The sequence below is a fragment of the Otolemur garnettii genome, unplaced genomic scaffold, assembly GCF_000181295.1.
Source record: "Otolemur garnettii isolate 467f Iridium unplaced genomic scaffold, OtoGar3 scaffold00237, whole genome shotgun sequence".
Lineage (NCBI taxonomy): Eukaryota > Metazoa > Chordata > Mammalia > Primates > Galagidae > Otolemur > Otolemur garnettii.
The window spans coordinates 481,726-504,590 of NW_003852632.1; the positions used below are offsets into that span (position 1 = coordinate 481,726).

At 40.1% G+C, this 22,865-nt stretch overlaps 1 protein-coding gene across 1 annotated transcript in view; it reads right to left on the minus strand.

The window, feature by feature from the left end:
- The window catches only part of SPIDR (scaffolding protein involved in DNA repair), a 533,511-nt gene that overhangs the window by 165,132 nt on the left and 345,514 nt on the right, over nucleotides 1-22,865 (minus strand). Inside the window, 2 exon segments of the mRNA XM_023508281.1 lie at nucleotides 18,761-18,975; nucleotides 22,287-22,482. Coding sequence (XP_023364049.1) covers nucleotides 18,761-18,975; nucleotides 22,287-22,482 — 411 coding nt within the window.

Sequence of the window (22,865 nt, forward strand, 5' to 3'; positions counted from 1 at the left end):
TTGAACCCGCCACCTTAGGTGTATGTGGCTGGCGCCTTAGCCGCTTGAGCCACAGGCGCCGAGCCAATCCTTTTGTTTTCAATCTCATTTAATTCTGCTCTAATTTTGGTTATTTCTTTTCTTCTGTTGGATTTGGGATTGGAATGTTCTTCCTTTTCCAGCTGCTTGAGATGTTCCACTAAGTTGTTAACTTCCTCTCTTTCTGTTCTCTTGAGGAAGGCTTGCAATGCTATAAATTTCCCTCTTAGGACTGCCTTTGCGGTATATCAGAGGTTCTGATAACTTGTATCTTCATTATCATTTTGTTTTAAAAATTTGGTAATCTCCTTCTTGATCTCGTCTCTCACCCATCTATCATTCAGCATAAGGTTATTTAGCTTCCATGTTTTTGTACGAGTCTGTAGATTCCTGTTGTTGCTGAGTTCAACTTTTATTCCATGATTGTCCGAGAAGATGTAAGGAATAAGTACTATTCTTTTAAATTTGCTGAGGTTAGATATGTGGCCTAAGATGGAATCGATTTTAGAGTATGTTCCATGTACTGATGAGAAAAATGTGTATTCAGTTTAGTTAGGATGAAATGTTCTGTAGTTGTCTGTTAAATCTGGAAGTTGGATAGTTAAGTTTAAATCTAAGATTTCTTTGCTAAGCTTCTTATTGGAGGATCTATCCAACACTGCCAAAGGAGTGTTAAAATCTCCGACTATGATGGAGCTGGGGGAAATCAAGTTGCTCATGCCATTTGGAGTCTCTTTTATAAATTGAAGTGCATTCTGGTTGGGTACATAGATATTGATAATTGAGACCTCATCATATTGAGTATTGCCCTTAACAAATATAAAGTGGCCATCTTTGCCTTAAGTGTTATTCAACTGGCTATTCTGTTGGAAAAAAAGGGTTTTGCCTCATCCATGCAGGGCTGGTGCTCAGTGCACGGGATATTAACCTATGGTGTAGACCCTAAATTTTGAGCCACTCCACCTCCTGGGACTCCAGAGCCTGCTTCTCCTTCCTGCACCCCACCAAGGCACCTGTAGGCACCTCCAACTCCACCTGGGAGGCAGCTGCCTCATTCCACCTGTTGCAGGTCTTCTTTACTGAGGTCTTCTTCTCTGAGGGCTGTACCTCTCAGGACCAGCAGCATAGGAACATAGCAGGGCTGTGCAGTTATTCAAGCAGTGGGTCTTAGACTTCAATCTTTTTTACACTCTCTCCAGCCTTTGTTCTCTCAAAGTCATTTTCCAATTAGTGAGGTTAAAAAACTTTAAAACCATTTTTTCTGTACTTTAGCCCTCAAATCCAAACCATGTCCAGAAGGTTTTCCCCTCACTCAAAAAGTCCTTCTTTGTTTTCTTCTCCTCCTGCTGGGCTCCCTGTGCTAGCATCTCAGCTCTCGACTGCACTTCTTGTTCCACCACTGAGATACAAGTAGGATCGGCCAAGTGATAGCAGCTCTCCCAGAAGACAAGCTCAGAAGCCCTTCACAGCACGTCCCCATCCATCCTTCCTGTCTTGAACATTTAGAGCTAAAAATCTAACTGTTGTGGTCTAGGCACTCAGTTTGGAACTGAGCATGGCTTTTCTTTTATTTCTTTCTTTTCTTCTTTTTTGCAGTTTTTTTTTGGGTGGGGGGGCAGGGCTGGGTTTGAACCTACCACCTCCGGCATATGGGGCCAGTGCTCTACTCCTATGAGCCATAGGCACCACCCACATGGCTTTCCTTTATCTGATACACAACAGAGCTGCATACTCACATGGCTTTGTGCCAGGTGGCACCGGGAGGCCTGGGATAGACAGACATGTGCACACGCAGGCAAAATGAGGGTGCAATCCTTTCCCTCAAAGATACATCATCATGGGACAGACAGACACAACCAAATAAGATAAGGGCATGAACAGAGACGAGAAAATGAAACACTAAAACAGGCCTTACAGACCATGTTGCAGCCCCAAATCAGTGACCTACAGATGAGACAGCCAAGACAGAGAGACTACATGAAAGCACAACTCATTCATTTGTTATTTTCTGTCATTGTCAAGATAGTTCATTCAAAGAAATATTAGACACAGAGGTCACACATTGTCTGATCCCATTAATATAAAATGTCCATAATAGGTGAATGAATCCATATAAGTGGCTGCTTAGATGGGAGGGCAAGGGGTGACTGCTAACAGATGTGGTGGCCTGGAGTCACAGTAGTGACAGTCACACAACATTGCACATGCAAATAGGACAACCTGCTGAGTGTATCCCTTAACATGGTTTAAATGGTAAATTTTATCTCACAGTTTAAAGAAAAGTGATGATTCCATGCTACCCTCACACAGAGATTTCACTTGTCCTTCTTAAAACCCGGAGAAACTCTTTCTCCTTCAAAACGTCTTCCTTGACAGCTCACAGCAGCTGTTGTGGGTTTTCCTCCTTGCCCTGTAGTGATCTCCAGCTTGCCTTCTGTTAGCACAGTGTGTGCGTGCATGTGTGTGTGAACATATCCTCCCCTCTTCCTAAAAAAGACAGTGGGCTCCTTCAGCACAGACCTAGCATCATATTATTCTTTGGTCACCCTGCACTGTAAACTTCCTTCCTTCCTCTCTTCCCTTCCTTCTTATTCTTTTTTTTTTTCTTTTAACAACTCCATCTTTAAGGTGGGGGTGGGGATAACAGAATACACTGCTGGGCAGGTGGTGAAAGTTACTTTGTAACTAATACCAAACAATGGAGCTGCTCTCAAAAACATTAAAGAACCACAGAGGAAAAGAATGTGAAGCTCAGCACTATAAAGCCTTGTTCATTATTCAGATATGACAGCCAAAGCTGAGAGGTAATTAAGTTGTATGCTAAAGCCACAAATTTAGGTAACACCACAGTCCAAATTAAAACATGGCATCACTGATTATCAGGTGACTGTCCTTTATACACCACAATATTATGCTAGTTCTTCACCATCACTCTTTTGCTCCAGAACTTATCATAACTTCCCATTTCATTAATGCTAAACTTTGATTCCTAGCATCAAGGCCTCCAAGGGATTTTTCTAGTACCAAACTCATTTCTGTTGCCATGGAGGCTTCGGCTCTGACCTTCCTTGACTCTTACTATTATACTAAATCAATAATTCTGCCACACAACTATGTAAAAATACTTCATTTGATTCCACCGATTTGAGGTTTGTCATAATGAAATCAGGGTCTGGAAAGAATGTGTGAACAACACATCTCCACACTCCCTTGCCACCCAGGGAGGGGATGGGCATCATTTCTGTGCACACATCATGTTTCTAGATTTGCCCAAGGCTTACACACAAGGACTCATTAAGTTCTCACAACAGCTTACTTGAACTATTGTCAATGTCTGCCCCATCAGCCTCTTCTTCACACTGTTCAGATTCTAAGCCCTATATACTGACAGATGACTGCAGGCCCTGACTTCTCTGCTTCCTTCATGCATTTATTCTTCACCACTCAAATCTCCTTACCTAGAAATAGTGGTCCGGAGCAGTGGGAGAACTCGAGATAGTGATGCTGATATTTCAAATAGACTTTATCCCCACTCCAGTCAAAGCCAGAGTGGGCCTCGCCAACCCACCTACGTGTCCTGCCTTGGTCAACACCCACCCAGCACAGCACCTTGCCCTGCTGCCTCATACCTGCCCTGTGCCTTGAGGGAGCTGCACTGTGCCCATCCAGGCACTCCCCTGCCGACAGAGGGAGGCATGTGCAGCCACCTGGCCCACTGTCTATCTGCCACTTCTCTCCCAGCATAGCTAAGGACTCTGGAGAAACTAGGGCCTTGACACTGCCTATTTAAAAATGGTGTACATAGCACACAGCTTCTGTGACAACCTTAAATCGAAAGCACAGAAACAAGAGCAGAAATCTTTTTTTTTTCCAGCATGACTCCATCTATTGGCTATTTTTAAAAGCGAATGTGGTCAGCAGGGCTCTGTCATTAACAATCTATGTGACTCCAGACAAGTTGCTCACTGGACAAGTTTAGGCTCACTGATCTGGATAATGTCTTGGGATTTCAGCTCACTGACCCCTAAATTGTGCCCTCCAGGTGAGATTTCTCCTGGGGTCCCAAAAAACCCAGGGATTGTGGACATATGGAGAAGAGCCTAAGGGCATCAAGGACCGCAAGGACTCAATAGCCAGGGAAACATGGAGTGCAACCTCTGAAGAGCAGAAATCTTCTAAATGAGGAAACCCACTTGAAAGTACCCATCATGGACCAATAGCAAGTTGGTGGTGAAGACAGGGTGCAGACCTGGGGCAGCTGCCTGCAGAGCTCAAACTTCCTCCTCCATGGCCCAGCCTCTACATGACTCAAAGCAGTAATTTTAGTAATTTGGTTATAACACATTCTTTGCTAAGAATCATCACATGTAAGTAACTTCTCTGATCCCATCAAGTATATAATATAGTATATAATATTTTTAAAGTTTGATTATGCCTTGCAGAAAAAGCATTTGGCAAAATCCAACACCTTTTAATGATAAAAACACTCAACAAAGTAGGAAAAGAAGGGAGTACTGTCAGCCTGGTATAGGCACAATGGAAAGAGCCCACAGCTAACAGTATATCAATGGTGAGAGAATAAACTCTTCCTCCTAAGATCAGGGATAAGACAAGGATCCTAATTCTGCTACTTCCATTCAACATGGTTCTGAAAATTAAAAGTAGAGCAATTAGGAAAAAGAAACAAATGATAAACAAGTTGGAATAAAGTAAAACTGTCTTTACTTGGAGATGACATGATCTTATATGTAGAAAATAAAAAAAATCCACAGAAATCTGTTACAGTTAATAAGAAAATTCAGAAAATTTGCAGGATACAAAAATCAACAAAAATCAGTTATATTTTTATACAATAGCAATGAATAATCTGAAGAAAAATTAAGAAAGCAATTGGTTTATAACAGCATCAAAAGAATCAAGTAGAAATAAATGTATCAAAGCAGGTAAACAACTTATGAAAACTCCAAAACATTTCTGAAAGAAATTAAAGAAGATCTAAATGAATGAAGAGGTATTCTGTTTTCATGGACTGAAAACCAATATATTATCAAGATGGCAATTCTATCAAAGACAGATTTAATGCAATTCTTATCCAAAATCTATGGATTTTTGCAGAAATGGATATGCCAATCCTAAAATGAAGATGGAATTTCAATGAGCACTGACTACCCAAATTAACTCAAAATGTGCCAAATACCTAAACATAAGATATATATAAAAATATAATTATAAAATTCTTGAATGAAAACATAGCAATACATCTTCATTACCTTGGATTTGACAATGATTCTTAGACAAGACACCTAAAGCACAAGCAATGTAATAAAAAATAGAAACTGAGTATCATCAAAATTAAAATGTCTGTGCATCATAAAATAATATCAAGAAAGTGAAAAGACAGGCTGGGCATGGGGGCTCAACACATGTAATCCCAGCACTCTGGGAGGCTGAGGTGGATGGATCCCTTGAGCTCAGGAGTTTGAGACCATCCTGAGCAAGAGTGAGACTCCTTTCTCTACTAAAAATAGAAAAAGTAGCTTAGAATTATGGCTGGCACCTGTAGTAACAGCTACTTGAGAGGCTAATGCAAGAGGATAAGTTGAGCCCAAGTCTTTGAGGTTGCTGTGAGCTATGATGTCACAGCACTCTACCCAGGGTGACAGAGTGAGACTGTGTCTCCAAAAAAGAAAATGAAAAGACAACCTACAGAATGGGAAGAAATTTTTCCAAATCATGTATCTGATAGAGGCCTAGAATCCAGAATATATAAAGAGAAAACTCTTAAAACTCAACAATAAAAATACAACACAATTAAAAAATGGGTAAGAGATGACATGAAGGCTATGTTGACCAACTGGATGAAAGTATTTCAAATTGTATATGGAAACAACACACTGTACCCCATGAAAGTATCAATGTACACAAATATGATTTAATAATAAAAAAAAAGGGTAAGGGACTTGGATGCATGTAGACATTTCTTCATGGTAGATACACAAATGGATGACAAGCATGGGAAAAGCAGCTCAACACTGTCAGTCATTAGGGAAGCATAAATCCAGCCACAAGATACTACCTCACATCCATTAGAATGGTTATTTAAAAAAAGGAAAGAAAAGAAAGTAGCAAGTGTTGGCAAGGACATGGAGAAATTTTAAGTCTTGTGCTTTAATGGTAGAAACTTAAAATGGTGCAGCCACTGTGGAAAAGAGTATGATAGTTCCTCAAAATGTTAAACATGGAATTACCACATGACTTAGCAACTGTATTCCAAGGGATATATCCAAGAGAAATGAAAACAAACATCCACAGAAAAACTTCTACACAGATGTTCACAGCAGCATTGTTCACAATAGCCAAAAAGTAGAAACAACACAAATTTTCATAAACTGATGAGGGGATTAAAAAATACGATATATCTATGCAGTAGGATATATTCAGCCAGAAGAAGAAATACAATACAATACAATAGTAGCATGGAAGAACCCTGAAAGCATTATCCTAAGAAAAATATGCCAGACACAAAAAGTCACATTTTGAATAAGTCTATTTATGTGAAATATCCAGAATAGGCAGATATCTGGAGACAGTAAGCAGATTGGAAGCTGGGGCAGAGGTCAGTGGGGAGAGACTGCTCAGTGGGCACTGGGTTCCCTTTGACACGATGACAATGTTTTTGAAATAAACAGTTGCTGTGCAATGATGTGAATGTACTACCACTCACCTACTTTAGAATGGTAAATGTTATGTTAATTTCATCTCTATAAAACAAATAATAAAAAGAACTCCACCAGGCATTGAAAGAGCCTGTCCTATGGCACCAGTTCCTTCTTGGAGGCAGTGACTAGAAATAGTCCCTTCTTCTGTACACCTCGAGGTAGTCTATACACACAGGGACATAGACGAATGCACACATGGATGTGTGAGCCCAGCAGGCTCTCCACGCAGGGGCATGGCTCAGTTACCCTCTGAGTCCCCAGGCTGTGCTCCCCCAACTTTCCACCTGCCCACAGAACAGACACCAGGTGTCCTCTTCAGGAAGCACCTGGAAGAAATTTGAAACTGCAACATAAAATTGCCAGATGGTATTTTTTATAGTCTACCATAGTCCCCAAATATATAGCACACTCTTGTACAAAGTTTATCATTTTAGGAAATCTTATTCCACCCTTTTCTGGAGAGAGGATGATGCATCAATGAGCAGAGTAAAAACTGGAATTAATCACATTCAAAAGTTTTAAAGACAGACTTCTTGGTATCCTTGCCGTTCTGGGCATGGCACTGCCACGTCTGGGAGGGCAGCATCTTCTGTGTCACTAACCTATGTGCAAATTCAAGGTACAGAGCCAAAGAAGCTACCTTTCCCTGAAGTCTTCCCTAAGTCTACTTAAGTGGTAGAATTGAGGAGATTTTGACATTTATTTCAGTCTGCTTCTTCCCACTCCCAAACATGAGAACACAGTCTGGTCCTCTCTTGTTCTCTCCTGTAGGACCTTTCAACAACCGGCATTTGATTCCACACCAAAGAGAAATGGTCACCAGGCAGGCATGCATGGGTGGGCCTCACTGCTGCAGTAGATGAGACTGAAGACCTGGGAGAGTCTCCTCAGCTCCTCTAGGTGGCTTAGTTCTCCTTTTTGTTTAGTTCAAATTATGGGTTCTTTCTTCTCAGATAATTTAATTTCATCTAATGTTAAATTTTAATACTTTTTTTATCTGCCTGTGGTTGCTTAATTTTTTGACCTTCTTAGTTCTACATTAATTATAACAAATGTTTTAAAACCCTTAAGTCATTATCAATTGAATTCCTTGTTTTCTTTATAGGCACCCTTACAAGGCTGCCCTGGTCCTGCTTTCTTGCTTCATTTTTGTCCTGCTCCCTGCTTGTTTACACTGACTGAACTTTCTCTGGGGACCTCGATTCCAAGTATCTCACACTCTATCTTACTGGAACATACTAGACTTTACCTTTGTCCTAAGGCAGAGTATTCCTGGAGTATTCTAGAGGAATACCAGAGTATTCCTACCTCACTGGCCTCCTTATCAATTTCCTTAGCTAAATGACAGTATTTATAGCACAATTCCATGGTTTGGTTGGTCCTGAGAAAAGGAAGGAGCCCATAGCCTCAGCCTATGTCTGTAGCTGCTCACATGGCCACTGCTTTGTCCCACTAGCACATACTTGTTGGGTGTCACTGCATTCATGATCCCGCATTAAAATGAGATGAGTCACAGTCCTTAACCTCTGAGGGCTTATTTATGGTTGAATGAGAGAAGTCAAATAAAGAATACATGTAGGAACTTACTTGACAGCACTGACAAATACCAGTATAATGGTACTTAGACCTGATCACCAGTCTCACTATATAATCAAGCACTTGTTTAGATGTCCTTGTATCTGTCACTCTTTTTATATCGATGCAAATAAATGTGAGGATTCAGAACATTTACAATACCAGGGCCAGGCCAATAGGTCAGGAAGAAACAAGGGTACCTGTTTATGTATAACCATCTCTCTTTTAAGAAGGATATTCATCCAAAGAACTGCTCTGTCTGTTTGCTCTGGTTTCCTGTAGAGGTGGAGCTGAGCTGGCTCCAGCCTTTGGGAGTTGTGGAGCCAAGAAGCTAGCACAACAAGGGTGAGCCTGCCAAGACTGGCAGCTGGCTGCACCCAGCACTCTGGGTCTTGCAGCAGCTGGGAGATGGGGCAGTGTAGGTCACTTGACAAATGGGGGACAGGGTTGCAAGGTGCAGCAGCTCCACCAGAGTAGAAAGTCAAGATGGTCAGACGCGATCTCGTCCCTTTCCCAGGAAGGCATGTGGCCCTGTGCGTGTGCTGCCTCTGCAGACTCTGCCAGGCTATGTATCTTCCATGACTTTCCTCTGGGCTGTCATCTCAGCAAAGCACATTCCAGAGCTTCAATCTGGCTCATTGGAAAGTTCTAGTGTGACCACAGTGCTGTTCCAGATGCAGCTGCAGGCATGGGAGGATGGGAGCAGGGACAAACCGTTCCAGTTCTCCAGTCTCTTTTAGGGACAAAAGTTTCCAGGGAAAGGAAGTCAGGAATAGGGAGGGAAATATTCCATGCCTTTTATATGGGTCCACTTTCAAATTATTCTTGATTCTGATAAATAACAGGTGCTGGAAAAAGACAATGGCCAGGTTAAGACACAAACTTAGAACTGTGGTTGCACAGACCATGTCTGGACATGAATCTGAAAAAGCACTCTTGCTGCCTTTGTTCTGTTATCGAAAGTTCAATAACTGTCTATACTCACATCACTAGGCTGTTAACCATTCCTTTTCCTTTTTTCCTTCAAGTCTGTTACTGTTTAATACACTAAAAAAACGTGGCAACTTTTGCTATTTTCATATTATCCATAAGTTTAGTGAGAATGTTGTTCAAGACATGTAGCTATAAATGGGAATGTGGAGCACATAATATAGGACGGTATCACAGAGTGCTCACAGAGCACAAACATACCATGTTCAGATGATCCATACCTCTGATTCCACTCTGAAACATTTACAGTTTCGATCAGATAGCTGAAATATGACAGTAGATAATAAAGATAATAAACACTTAAAAAAAGAGAAGGGGTGAAAAAAATGGATCCATTTTCTGCCATCTAGAAGGGATGACATGATCTGTACATAAAGACATAACACAGCACAGACTGTGATGCACACATGTAACTGAAACATGTTTGGGAAGAGATACAGGAGGCAGAGTGATGGTACTAGTTGCAGAGAATGCCATAAATACTGCTGTCACTACTAAACATAATCTGTCTATAAGGAAGGTCAAACCCACAATATTGGACCAAAATAGATCACTAATCTAAATGTAAGAGCAAAAGCTATAAAATTCATAGAAGAAAATACAGAAGTTTTATAGTCTTGAATTAGGCAATAGTTTCTTAGATAGGACACTGAAAGCACAAGCAACAATAACAACAAAAAAGAAACTGCACATCATCAAAATTATAAACCTTTGTGTTTCAAAAGATCCTATCAAAAAAGTGAAAAACCCTACATAATGGAAAAAATATTTGCAAATGATAAGGGATTTGCATACAGCATATGTAAAGAACTCTTACAACTTAACAATAAAAAGATAAATAACCCAATTTAAAAAACAAGCAAAGGATTTGAAAGATGCTTTACATCACTAGTCATCAGAAAATGCAGATCCAAGCCACAGTTAGATACCACTTCATACCCAGTTGGCTGGTTAAAATACAGAAGACAATAACAAGTTTTGGTAAGCATGTGGAGAAATGGGAGCCCTCATTCATTGCTGGTGAGAATGTACAATGGTATGGCCACTTTGGAAAATAGTTTGGTAGTTTCTCAAAAAATCAAATGTAGTTACCTTGTGACCCAGCAATTCTATTCCTATGTATATGGATGTTCATAGTAACATCCATATTATTCAAAAAGTGGAAACAACCCAGATGTGCATCACCTCAAAAGAGAAAAAAATATGGTATATCCATACAATGATCATTATTCATTCACAGAAAGTAATGAAGTACTGATACTTGTTACAACACAGATAATCCTTAAAAATATTATGCTAAGCAAAAGAACCCAGTTACTAAAGGCAATATATTATATGATTCCATTCATATGAAATGTCCATAAAAGGCAAATCTGTAGAGATAGCAAGTGGCTAACTGGTTGCCAGAAGCTAGGAAGAATGGGGGAGTTACCAGTTAGTATGAGGATTCTTTCTGGGGTCTCCAAGAGTTCTAATATTAGATTATAGCTGTGATTGCACTAGTCTGTAAATATAATAAAACCACTGAATTATTGAATTGTATACCTTAAATAGATGAACATTATGAGATGTGAATTATATAACAATAAATCTTTCTTAAAAAGGGGGGGGGTGGAGTGGATAAGACAGATTCCTTCAGCTTCCCTTCAGTCAAGTTTCAATTCTTAGACTTCTCTGTGTACACACTAACAGAACCACAAACACCTGACTATAATTCCATGGGCTTTGATAATATTTTACTCTTCAAGATAAGTCAGAATATAAACAGGAAGAATGGCAAATAATATAAAAGATCATGATGTCAAGTGGTAGAATTAGCACTAGTAAGAAAGGTTGAGGAGAAATAGTGCCAGATGACCTCATATTATCATCAGGATCACCAAGAACAGTTTTCGGAGAGGAAACAAACAAAAGCTAAAGGATCGGCAACTGAAATTAAAAGGTTTTTTAAGACTCATGAAGACAGACTAAGAACTAAAAGATGATTTGAATTTACTGAGACAACACAGGTAAGAACAAATCTAAGGAATGGGCTATAGCATCCATTATGAGGACATATTAAAAAATGAGACCTCGTACTCACAATATCTTTCTTATCGCATTAAAAATACTCAAATTGGATTTCTTGAGCTTAGGAGGTCAAAGTTGCAGTGAGCTACGATCATGCTGGTGCACTCCAGCCTGGGCCACAGGGTGAGACTCCATCTCTAAATAAATCAATAAAAATAAAAAAACCTCAAGATACTCAGATCATTGAAAAGGAGCAATTCCAACTTTTCTACAACATGAAGAAGCAAAGAAACTTTAGAAATAAAGAAATAAAATATTAAAACTAACAGCCATCTTAAGAAAATGTGACCACGCAGATGTATCAGTATAGTCACCCATGGGTATGTGGAGGTCCACAAGAAAGAGCAGGTGAACCACCCGGGTATTGTTGACAGGGGCGTTGTAATCCCTTGGGCTCTTTAACAATAGGCAGTGATGTGTCACTCTTCTGGAGAAGGAAGTATGCCACTCTCTTAATACAGAGAAAAGGACATGAGTTCAGCATATCACTCAATCACTTAGCATGAAAAAACAAAGATTATAAGCAAGGAGAAGAGCTGTGCCCATCCAAGGGGACGTAGCTAGTGAATACACAGCTAAGGAATCAATGCAGTATAGTTGACTACTTTCTTTTCAAAAAGCATCTAACAAACTGGACACAAAAGTCTCCACTGTCTAAACACACACAAAAGCTAGTGCCTCTAATCATCACATCTACTGTCTGCTAGTTCACATTTTCCAGTCTGCTCTTTACACCATCAGCTGTCTAGGATGACTTTCTTTAATGTCCTTGACAAGGATTAAAAACATTAACCATAATACCAGCACTATTCAACACTGGAACCAGCATTAGGGCAATTTTTTGCAACATGTTTATTACAGAAGAACTTCCATACTTCTGTCATTTAGATACTACTAGTCACAGTTCACAGATGAATTTACACAAATGTGGTTTCTAAAGTAAAAGGGGATTAAATCTTTGTTGATGGGAGTGGTGGGGGTGTGGGTGGGGTGGGGTGGCCAGAAGCACAGAAGTAGAAATCAGCTCCCAACAAGCTGCCCCAACTGCCAGACAGACTCTCCCTGACATGGAGTACTGACAGGCGATGTGATATCTTGCCTCTGTTTATCTTGGATTTCTGTCAATGTAGCAATGCTGTTCATCAGTACTGTACACTGTAAGCATCTGTCTTTTTTTTTTTTTCTTTTTTAGAATTTGTTTTACCACACTTTCTTCAATGTGCTTGTTTCAAAGAGCTGGGGCTGTCTGTTATGAGCGCTCATCATGTCAGGGCATCATGCTGAGCACTGCACATGTGTAATCCCAATTAGCCCTCACTTTATCTGTGCTGTGGTAAGTACCATGATCCCAGCTGCACAGAGAAGGGGACATAATTTGCATCAAGTCTCTCTGCTAACGAGTCAGCATTGAACCCACACAGTCTTTTGATCTTTCCACTTTGGTGCCTGTCTCTACTTCATTGCATTTTGAAAAGACACATAGTAACTACATGTACCATCAGGAAACAAGAGACAGAATGCCGTTCTGTTCTATTTAAATTTGGACACTCTCTCCTGCTTACACATCAATAAAACATTTGGTAGCCAAGCCTGTCGCTGTTCCTGCCTTCGCCTTTCTCACACCACCTGCTTGTACACTACCCAGCAGCTTCTCACCAACTCTGGAACACAGGTGTTTGGTGCTCATTTTGTCAGGCCCCTCTTCACCTGCTTTCCAATGCAAGAGGAACTTGTAGCTCAGTGCCAGCATTTCTTCTTTCCTTTGTTTCTCTCATTGCTTAAAGTGACCTTCTCCATTGCCCTAGCTCTAGAGGCAGCTCTGAGAGGATACCTCTGGAAGGATGCACGGGCTGCTGGTGAGAGGGGATGTCTGCTTTTCACTCACATCCACTAGTGCCTTTGGAGCTTAGCACAATCTGCTGACATCAGTACATAAAATGAACACATCCAAGTACACACACTGACCAGGGACGGGGTGAGAAAACAAAACTAATGTCCAAACTGAAATCCCTCTTTTCATGTAGTATGCGTATGTCCAACTTTCATGTTTGACATCTATACTTGGATGTCTCATAGAAATCTCAACGAATACAGGTCCCAAAATGCATTCTCAAGCTTCCTTCAGATCTGTTCTCACTCCAGTTTTTCTCATCTCAGCCAACAGCCTACCATTCCACCAAAGAACTCAAGCTGAGGATCATTCTTAGTATTTCTTTCTGCTTTCTCCTCTCAAATGCCCTATTACCAAAGCAGGTGCCTGTAGTCCCAGCTACAGGCTCAAATCCAGAACACAAACCTCTGTTCTGGCTCCAGTGGGGGAGGAGGGGCAGGAGACCCAGGCCTCTGCCAGTCATCTATGACCTGGACTATGGTGGTGTCACTTCTTGTACCTCTCTTGCTTCCTAGGGGGCTCCTTTTTGTGCCCATCTTCCCAAACTACCTGACAGCTAAAGCTGCCTTTCAAATAGGGCACCTCATTATCAGGTCAGGGGGCAGTCATAGCTCTTGCATGTGGTCTATGAGATTATGGCTGACTAACCGTCTAAGTCCTCCTGCTGGCCCTGGCATCCTGGTTCTGGCTTCTCCCTCCTCCTGCTTAGGAACTTTCAGAGGCATTCTTTCTTTTGCATGCAATTCTCTTTTGCTTCTCTTTACCTGACTAACACCAACAGAAATAGCATTGCCTAAGACTATTCATCTTTGAATCCTCTGAATAAAATTTCCCACTGTGCCTCATTTTTCATACCAGGGCACTTATTACAACTTGTAATCATAAATGTGTTTGTTCTAAATTACTTTGTGTGGGATCTTTCTATTAGAGTATGTACCACGAACACAGCAATGATGTCTGTTTTTTTTTTTTTTTTTTTTGGAGACAGAGTCTTATTTGTCACCCTCAGTAGAGTGCCATGGTGTCATAGCTCACAGCAACCTCAAACTCTTGGGCTCAAGCGATTCTCTTCCCTCAGCTTCCTAAGTAGCTGGGAATACAGGCACCCACAACAATGTCCAGCTGTTTTTTAGTGAGACAGGGTATCATTCTTGCTGAGGCTAGTCTCGAATCTGTGAGTTCAAGCAATCCACCCACCTCAGCCTCCCAGAGAACTGGGATTATAGGCTTGAGACGCCTGTACAGGATAACAGACTAAAGAAAAAGGCAAAAGACAAAAACATGGTAATAAATTATCAAAGTATAAAGAAAGGAAAATGTGATTTTTTTCTGCCTTCAGCAAATTTTCATAAAACTATAATAAAAGAAAGCTAATAAACCATTAAACTAGAAGGCTCTATCTTTCTGGCTTTCTGCCTAAAGAAATGACTATTTAGTAACTTTTGTGAATTAAATGCTCTCAAAAGAGACTAACTCTCCCATTTTAAATATTTCTGCAATGACAAGCAAGGAAGAATGTGTATTGCTAAGAGATAAAATTAAATTCTATCTTTTTTTTTTTGTTTGAGACAAGAGTCTCACTATACCCTCAGTAGAGTGCTGTTGTATCACAGCTCACAGCAACCTCAAACTCTTGGGCTCAAGCAAATCTCTTGCCTCAGCCTCCCAAGTAGCTGGGAATACAGGCACCTGCCCCAAAGCCTGGCTATTTTTTTTCTTTGTTGCTGTTGTAGTTGTCATTCTTGGCCTTGGCAGGCCTGGGCTGGGTTCAAACCTGCCAGCTCTGGTATACATGGCTGACGCCATAACTGCTGAGCTACAGGCGCCAAGCCTAAATTATCTTTTAAGTTAACTATCTCAAGAAGAAAAGGAATAGAATGTTTGGGGAAGGGAGAAAAAAAGGTGATATTTAATTGAAATCCCCATGGCAGGGAGAGAGGATATGTGGTCTAGACGTGCACTGATAGGATACAGGGAATCACTAGGGAATTCACTTATTCCTTCTTTGCCTTAGTTTCAACTATAAATTCCCTATAGTACCAGTGCTCTCTTTCTGTTAAAATAGCTATGGTTTTATCGGTCATGCATTTATTTAATAATCTCTTGACATACAATAAATACAGAAAAGCTGTGTGTTTGGGCTCTGAAAAGGTTGTCTGGCCTGGTGGTCAGGCAGTGTTTCTGCACTGGTTTTCTGTTACCTTTGATTTTAGTGATTTATAAAACATCTGTTTTTGTTGGTTACTCTGACCCACAATACTTTAGAAACCATATAGAAATGTTCTCATTAATAGCTTCAATTAAAAGAAGTCCTTCAGCAGAATAGAGAGGAAACTCTGACATATGATATTTCTGAAATCTGAAGTATGTTTTTGATAATGTTTCACAGCTCAGAGAATATGAGCCTTTTGACCAAACCTATCTGACCCTGTACAGGACTGGCTAGCTTCAAAGAAATTTTTTTTCATTCCAAAGTTGGCACAAACTGGGCTGTCTGCCATCAGAAGATAAGCTCTTCCTGGTCTCGGAACAGTGGTGCTGCTTGAGTGCTGGGAACAAACTGAGACTGACACTTGTGACAGAAACTCCCCTTAGGGTCTCAATGGGACCATCTGACTTGGTCTTCATGGAGAAGGGGAACTACTGTGTTAAACATATACAACACAGTTGTCTCTTTTCGCACAGGCCTTAGTTGCTTCTGAAATAGTAATTTCTGTACTTCATAGAAAACATAGTGATCAAGGTTGTCTTTGAGTTCACTGATAGTTACACAGATCCTTGGGGGTAGAACAGAACTCTAGAAAAGCTATTCTGAAAAATAAGAGGACCAGACTGCCTTTGGTTGGAAGAGGTCACTCTGGGCACTTTTCCTTCAATGGCTGCTATACTGAGGGGTCTGTACAAGAGGAGTCAAAATGTATCCATCTTGGGCAACCCACAAAGTTATCTACAGTAAGGAAGCTGAACGTAGAAAGTACAAGCAGAAAATAAAGGAATGTTATGACTACACATTTGTATCTTTGAATTATTCTCTTTCATGTATGTGCAACATGTAGGTGTATAAAACTCTCCCTAGCACACAAGGCAGATAGCTCAATATTGTATGTTTTTCTTTCTATATATTTATCAAAGAATTATTAGTGGTTAAAGAACAATTTTACTTCTATATTACTTTGATTTATAAACTGGAAAGCCTGATCATTATCCAGAAAATAAGAAAATATTAACAATCTGACCTTTTTACACCCAAAAGATATCTGAGCAGCCCTGTTCTCAAACCCAACACCAGATGGCTATGGCCTCTGTTCAAAAGTCTGCTTTTCAATAAAAGTCTGCTTTGGCTGCCTCCAACTGAAACCCCCAGGCAAGGCACTTGGACTTCTGTTGCCTTGGACAACTTGACCCCAGGTGAGCTGTAACCTGAACACAACTTAGTTCTAACTCAATTTTCTCCCTTTTCTTTTGACACTAATATTCTACAGTCATACCATCTTGGGGTCCTATATTCTACTACACTTTTCCTTATGTTCTCCTGTACAACTGTCCACAAGTCAGACTCCCTCTGAGGTTCTGTTTCCTCAGTATTGTGCCATCTCAGATGTACCACCGGAAATGCACCACACAGAAGGCATATTCATCACAGATGAATAACTGCTGCTTTCTTGTTTTTGAAGTTTGTGACTATCGTACTGTCATTTGTGTCACCACCTGTGTTCCAAGGTATGAATCCAAAGCATTTACAACACCATTAACACTGGCAACAATTCATCAAACTTTAGCTTCCAATTTTTTTTATCTTTGCTCAACAAGTAAAATGAGTACCACCAAAAGGATCTGGAGGAACAGCTTTTAAGATGTGAATTGCTTGTGATTATTCACAGGAAGTGACCGTATCACCAGTCTCATAGTGCCTTCTCATCAGAGGGACTCAGTACCTGCTGTCTCTCTGTCTCTGTCCTTTGTCCCCTTGGAGTATGTGATCGATGTCCTGTCTTGGGGAAGTTTTACCTAGATCCTCATTGCTAAGTTCATGAGTATTCCCTTCTCCAAAGCCTAACACTGGATATGTGCCATGAAAAGCCAAGTAAAACAAAAACATATAACAAAAACCTGTATCTGATCTGTAAGTGTCTTAGATAATTCTATTTAAATCTACACAGATTTAAGTCCATGGTACAATACTGGTTTACAACATTATGCCATGTTAAAGACCTTAAAATGTCTTAATGCCTTTCATACACATACATATTCCAAAGAAAAGAAAAATAATTTCTTTTACAATTCCAAAAGAAATATTCTCTAATCTTGCACTTCAAGGGGACTTTTTGAAATTCATAGGACTTTCAAATAAAGTGCCTCCTCTTGAAGATGGATCATAATTAACAGAGAAGTACTTCCTGCTGTTCATTCTGAATGAACTGGAACAGAACTATTGTTAATTATTGTTTCTTCAATATATGTTTTCTTAGTAAGAGTGGACAAAAAAAAATGACTACCTTGATAAAGTAGCATCCATACTTTTGATTTCTATTCTGTTGCAAATTATCTTACTTCTTTCAGGGCAATTTAACATCACTATAAAGATAATCTCAAAAAGTTATGCCAAGGCTTTGACATAAATAAATTCCTCAGCTAATGATATGTCTGTAGCTTTTGGACAAAACACAAAACCAGGAAAAGCTTACATTTGAGTAGAAGAGAAGATGCCACCCGCACAGCTCACCAAAGCACAGACCTGCAGATTCTGGGTTTGGCCCCTGTCTGTGTGTGAAGCCACACAGTTGCATGTGTGTACATACCAAGACAGCCTGCAAAGCCTGGTCATTATTACAACGAATAATTCACCACATGGGGTGACCTAAAGTTAATTAAAATTTCAAATGCTCAATAACTACATTTCTGGATTACTACAGTGGCTTGTGCAGGTAAACATGTACATGGTTGAGGGAAATTCTATCAGGCACTAGGCTGATGCAGACTGAAACCTCACTCTCTGAAAGCTACAGGTTAATCAATCGCCATTACATACTCTGGTTTGCAAGACACATAAAACTTAATGTCTTTTTAGGTATAGTAAGCATGTTTTGGGTCTTGTAGAATAATACCAATATTTCTTATATTTGTATAACTTTCTTTTCAAAAAATTTTCTTAAAACTTGTATAAATTTATAAAGTACAAGTATAACTTTGTTACTTACATAGTTGCACTGTGGCAAAGTCAGGGCTTTTAGGGCATCTGTCAATAAATAATGTACATTTGTATTATTTTTAATAACATGAAACATTAAAGGTAGAAGTAAATGCCAAAATTTTAATTTTCAGTAGGACTTTTAATGTAAATAAATGAGTACCCATGTGTCTCAGATTTTGATGCAAAAAAAAGACAGAAATAGCCCATGTCTGTCTGTGGTGAATGCAGCTAAGAAATCACTCTGAGCTCTAATTTCCTGAGCATGGTAAGTGGCTTTCCTGTCCATGCCAGTGCCTCCTCACTCACCGAGCTCCAGGTGGGTCTGTGTGCCCCAAGCTGTCCCCCTTCGGGGTCCTGGCGCTGTCCCTGCCGCGGAGGGAGTACATCTTCTGCACCACCACTTGGACCCTGGCTCCCTGGCTTTCCACCATGCCCAGGAGAGAGTCTCTCAAGGGAGCACTGGCTTGGATGGACTCATGGGTCTGGTCTGTCCCTTTGGTGGCCACCCCGCTACATACAACCTGGCCAAGAAATGCAAAAGAAATAGTTTCAGTTCACTTACAACAACAAGCTGCACATCAAAAAATGACATTTGTCAGCAACCCTCCAATGCATCTGCACCTCAAAGAAGGAAAGACGGAAATGCAAACAAAAGCACTGGTTTGGCACCTGTAGCTCAGCGGCTAGGGCACTGGCCACATACACCGTAGCTGGTGGGTTCAAACCCAGCCGAGGCCTGCCAAACAACAATGACAACTACAACCAAACAATAGCCAGGTGTTGTGGCAGGCACCTGTAGTCCCAGCTACTTGGGAGGCTGAGGCAAAAGAATTGTTTAAGCCCAAGAGTGTGAGGTTGCTGTGAGGTGTGACGCCAGGGTACTCTATGGAGGGCAACACAGTGAGACTCTGTCTCAAAAAAAAAAAAAAAAAGCAAAGAAAACAAAAGCACTGTGGCATGGGCCTATCTGCTATGTAGCTAACATGCTGAGGAGGTGAAGGTAAGTGAGAGTAGCCTGGACAGTAGTGGGTGTCTTCTGCCAATGAAGTCAGACTAGGCAGGTCTTTGAAAACATGCAGAAAGTATTGCATGGTAATTAAAAAGATTTCTTTTCTGAGATAACGATTTCAAAAGGACAAACTGAAAAACAAAATAAAAGAATGACCAAGGATTAATAAAAATGAATCATTTATTAAGTGCTTGTATATGCAATCTTCTAGGCTAAGCACTTTACATGCTCATGAATTCCTCCAACTCCTTATAACGACATTAAGTATCACAGTAAGACAATGCTTCTAGAGCACTTCTATATTCCAGGCTTTGTTCTCACATATTAAATGTGTTTATCCTCACCACTATCTGGGAAGGTAGACCACAGCATCATCCCCATTCTACAGATAAGAAAATTGAGACACAGAAAGACTACAGATCTTGCCCAGGGTCCCCAGTGGGAAGTGGCTGAGGCAGGATTTGAACCAGAGCATCTGATTCCGAAGTCCAAACTCCTAACTACTGTGCTGTACTGTAGCTTCTTGTCACTGTCATGAGACAAAAGATGTACTTCATGGGATTATTACACTGCTGTTTAAAATTATATATTAAAGCAGTAATGCACTTTAAACTACATTTTAAATGTTACAATTAAATCGATTAGAAAACCCTCCTTTTCAACAAATCCTTTTCAGACACTTTTTCTGACAGTCAAAGATTCTGCTTGATTGAACAGTACAAAACAGGATGAAAGTTAGCCTGCTTTTCTTTCTTATTCCACACCCTCCCCACTGGTCAGTCTTGCAAGATCTGTAGTCTCTCTGTGTCCCAATGTTCAGTGACAACCCCACATCGTCCAGAGACTTAAGCCAGTGCCCTGGATGCCACAGGATGCTCAGAACTCAAGAGTGGCCCAGGACACACTTCATGCCCCCTGCAAATAAACTCTGGCAGTTTCCTAAATTCATTTTGGCAGATGATCATGGCTCATGGCCAGCAGAATTCCAGAAAACAACCTCCAGCTAGTGTAATCTCAAGCTTATGCAGCTCTTTCTATCCTAAGGGATATAGATATGGAAAAGAAACACAAAATCTTCAACAAGTAAAGGAAGATTTAAACAGAATTCTTAGGCAATTACAAGATGAGAAAAGAGAAAATGAGAACTTTCACATACAGTCATGTACTTAAGGGCATTTTAGTCAACTAAGGATGGCATACACGACAGTGGTCCTACATTATAATGGAGCTGCAAAATTCCTGTTGCCTAGAGATGCACTCATGTGTCTGTGGTGATGCTGGCATAAACTGATGTACTGCACTGCCAGTCATGTGGAACTCAGAGCAGACAATTACAGATGGTACACAATCCTGGATACTGATAATGCACGACTATGCTACAAGTGCATGCATTTATTATACTACACTTCTTATTCTTATTTTAAATCATACTCATTCTACTTATTAAAAAAATGTTAACCATTAAACAGCCTTGGGCAGGTCCTTAATTAAGGAGGTATCCAGAAGAAGACCTTGTTAGGTTATGAGGTGACAGCTCCATGCCTGTTAGTGCCCTGGAAGACCTTTCTGGGGGATGGACAAATTGTGAAGGTGGAGACAGTAAACATTGATGACTCTGGCTCTGTGTAAGCCTGGGCTGAAGTGTGCATTGTGTCTTAATTTTTAACAAAAAAGTCTAAAGAGTTAAAAAAAAATCAAAAATGGAAAAGAGTTTATAGAATAAGGATATAAAGAAATATTTTTGTACAGGTATACAATGTGCTTTAGGCTAAGTGTTATAAATAGTTAAAAAAAAGTTTACAAGTAAAAATCTGCAGTAAGCTAAGGTTAATTTATTATTAAAGAAAAATACTGTTTTATAAATGTAGTGCAGATTAAGTGTCCAGTACTTACAAAGTCGACAGCAGCTGGGGACAGTGGCTCATGTCTGTAATCTTAGCACTCTGGGTAGCCGAGGTGGGTAGATCACCTGCGCTCAGGAGTTCGAGACCAGACTGAGCCAGAGTGAGACCCCATCTCTACTAAAAATAGAAAAACTACCTAGCATTGTGGCTGGCACCTGTAGTGCTAGCTATTTGGGAGGCTGAGACAAGAAGAACACTTTAGCTCCAAAAGTTCAGCTGTGACCTATGAGGCCACAGCACCCTATGTGGGTAACAGAGTGAGACTCTGTCTCAAAACAAAAACAAAAACATAGTCTACAGTAGTGTCCTCGGTCTTCACATCCACTGACTGCTGACTTAATGAGCAACTTTCAATTCTGCAAGCTCCATTTATGCCAAGTGCCCTATACAAGTGTATCTTTTTTTATCTTTTGTATCATATTTTTACAGTACCTTGTCTATGTTTAGATATACAAAAACTTGCTTTTACGTTACAGTTGACTACTGTATCAGTACCGTAACATGATGTACTGGTTTGTAGCCTGGAAACAATGGGCTGTACCACGCAGGCTGGGTGTAGTAGCTTTTGCCACCTCAGTTTATATACAAGTGCACTCTGTCATGCTGGCACAATAGAATCACCTAAGGACACATTTCTTAGAATGTATCTCATTGTTAAGTGACTTTTTAATAAATTAGATTAAAGATTTCAAATACATAATTGGACAGATGAAATACTGTAAAAAGACCACAATTAAATGCCAAACTGAACTCTAATATATTCAGGTACAATAATAATAATAAGATGCTATACCATACATATTTGATGTTTATTTGGTGGGGGACAAAAGGTGAATATCTTCACTTACAGTGAAGCTCTTTCAAATCCAGTCACCAATATTATTATAAGAACAAAATCTCCAAGACAATGGGAGTTTACCTGGCTATCAGGTGACTTATTTGTTAGACTCTGAATTCTAAATATCTGGGCCAAAGAGATGCTTCTTCTTGGAGTGGGTACATCCTGACAGTATACTTCACGAGTTGTTTCTGAAACTCCTTTGGCAACAATCTTCTGACAAAAGTAAGTATTCAGAATAGTAGGGCAACTTCCATCTGGGATAATAAGCTTTTGCCTGGAACAGGAAAGAAATTCAACAGTTTATTTACAATGTTGGATACTCCCCATATTCTTGCTAAATCAAGACGTATATATGACTTAATAAAAAAAAAAAAAAAGAGCAATGGCTTGCTGGCTAGAACAGTTGGAGCCGTTTCAGCCCAGCTACCTTCACATTCCAGCAGGTGCTCAATGATTCTGACTTTACTGTCCCCTCAGGGAAAAATACAGAGAATGAACAAAGACTACTTGGGCTCAAAGAAGTGCCCAGACAATGACATAAATGTTTACAAATACAACTTCAGATGTTCAACAGCTCCAATCTTTCAAAGAGCACACCATTAAATGCCACAGGAACATCTACCTTTGCTATCAAACTGACCACAGTTGCTGAAATGT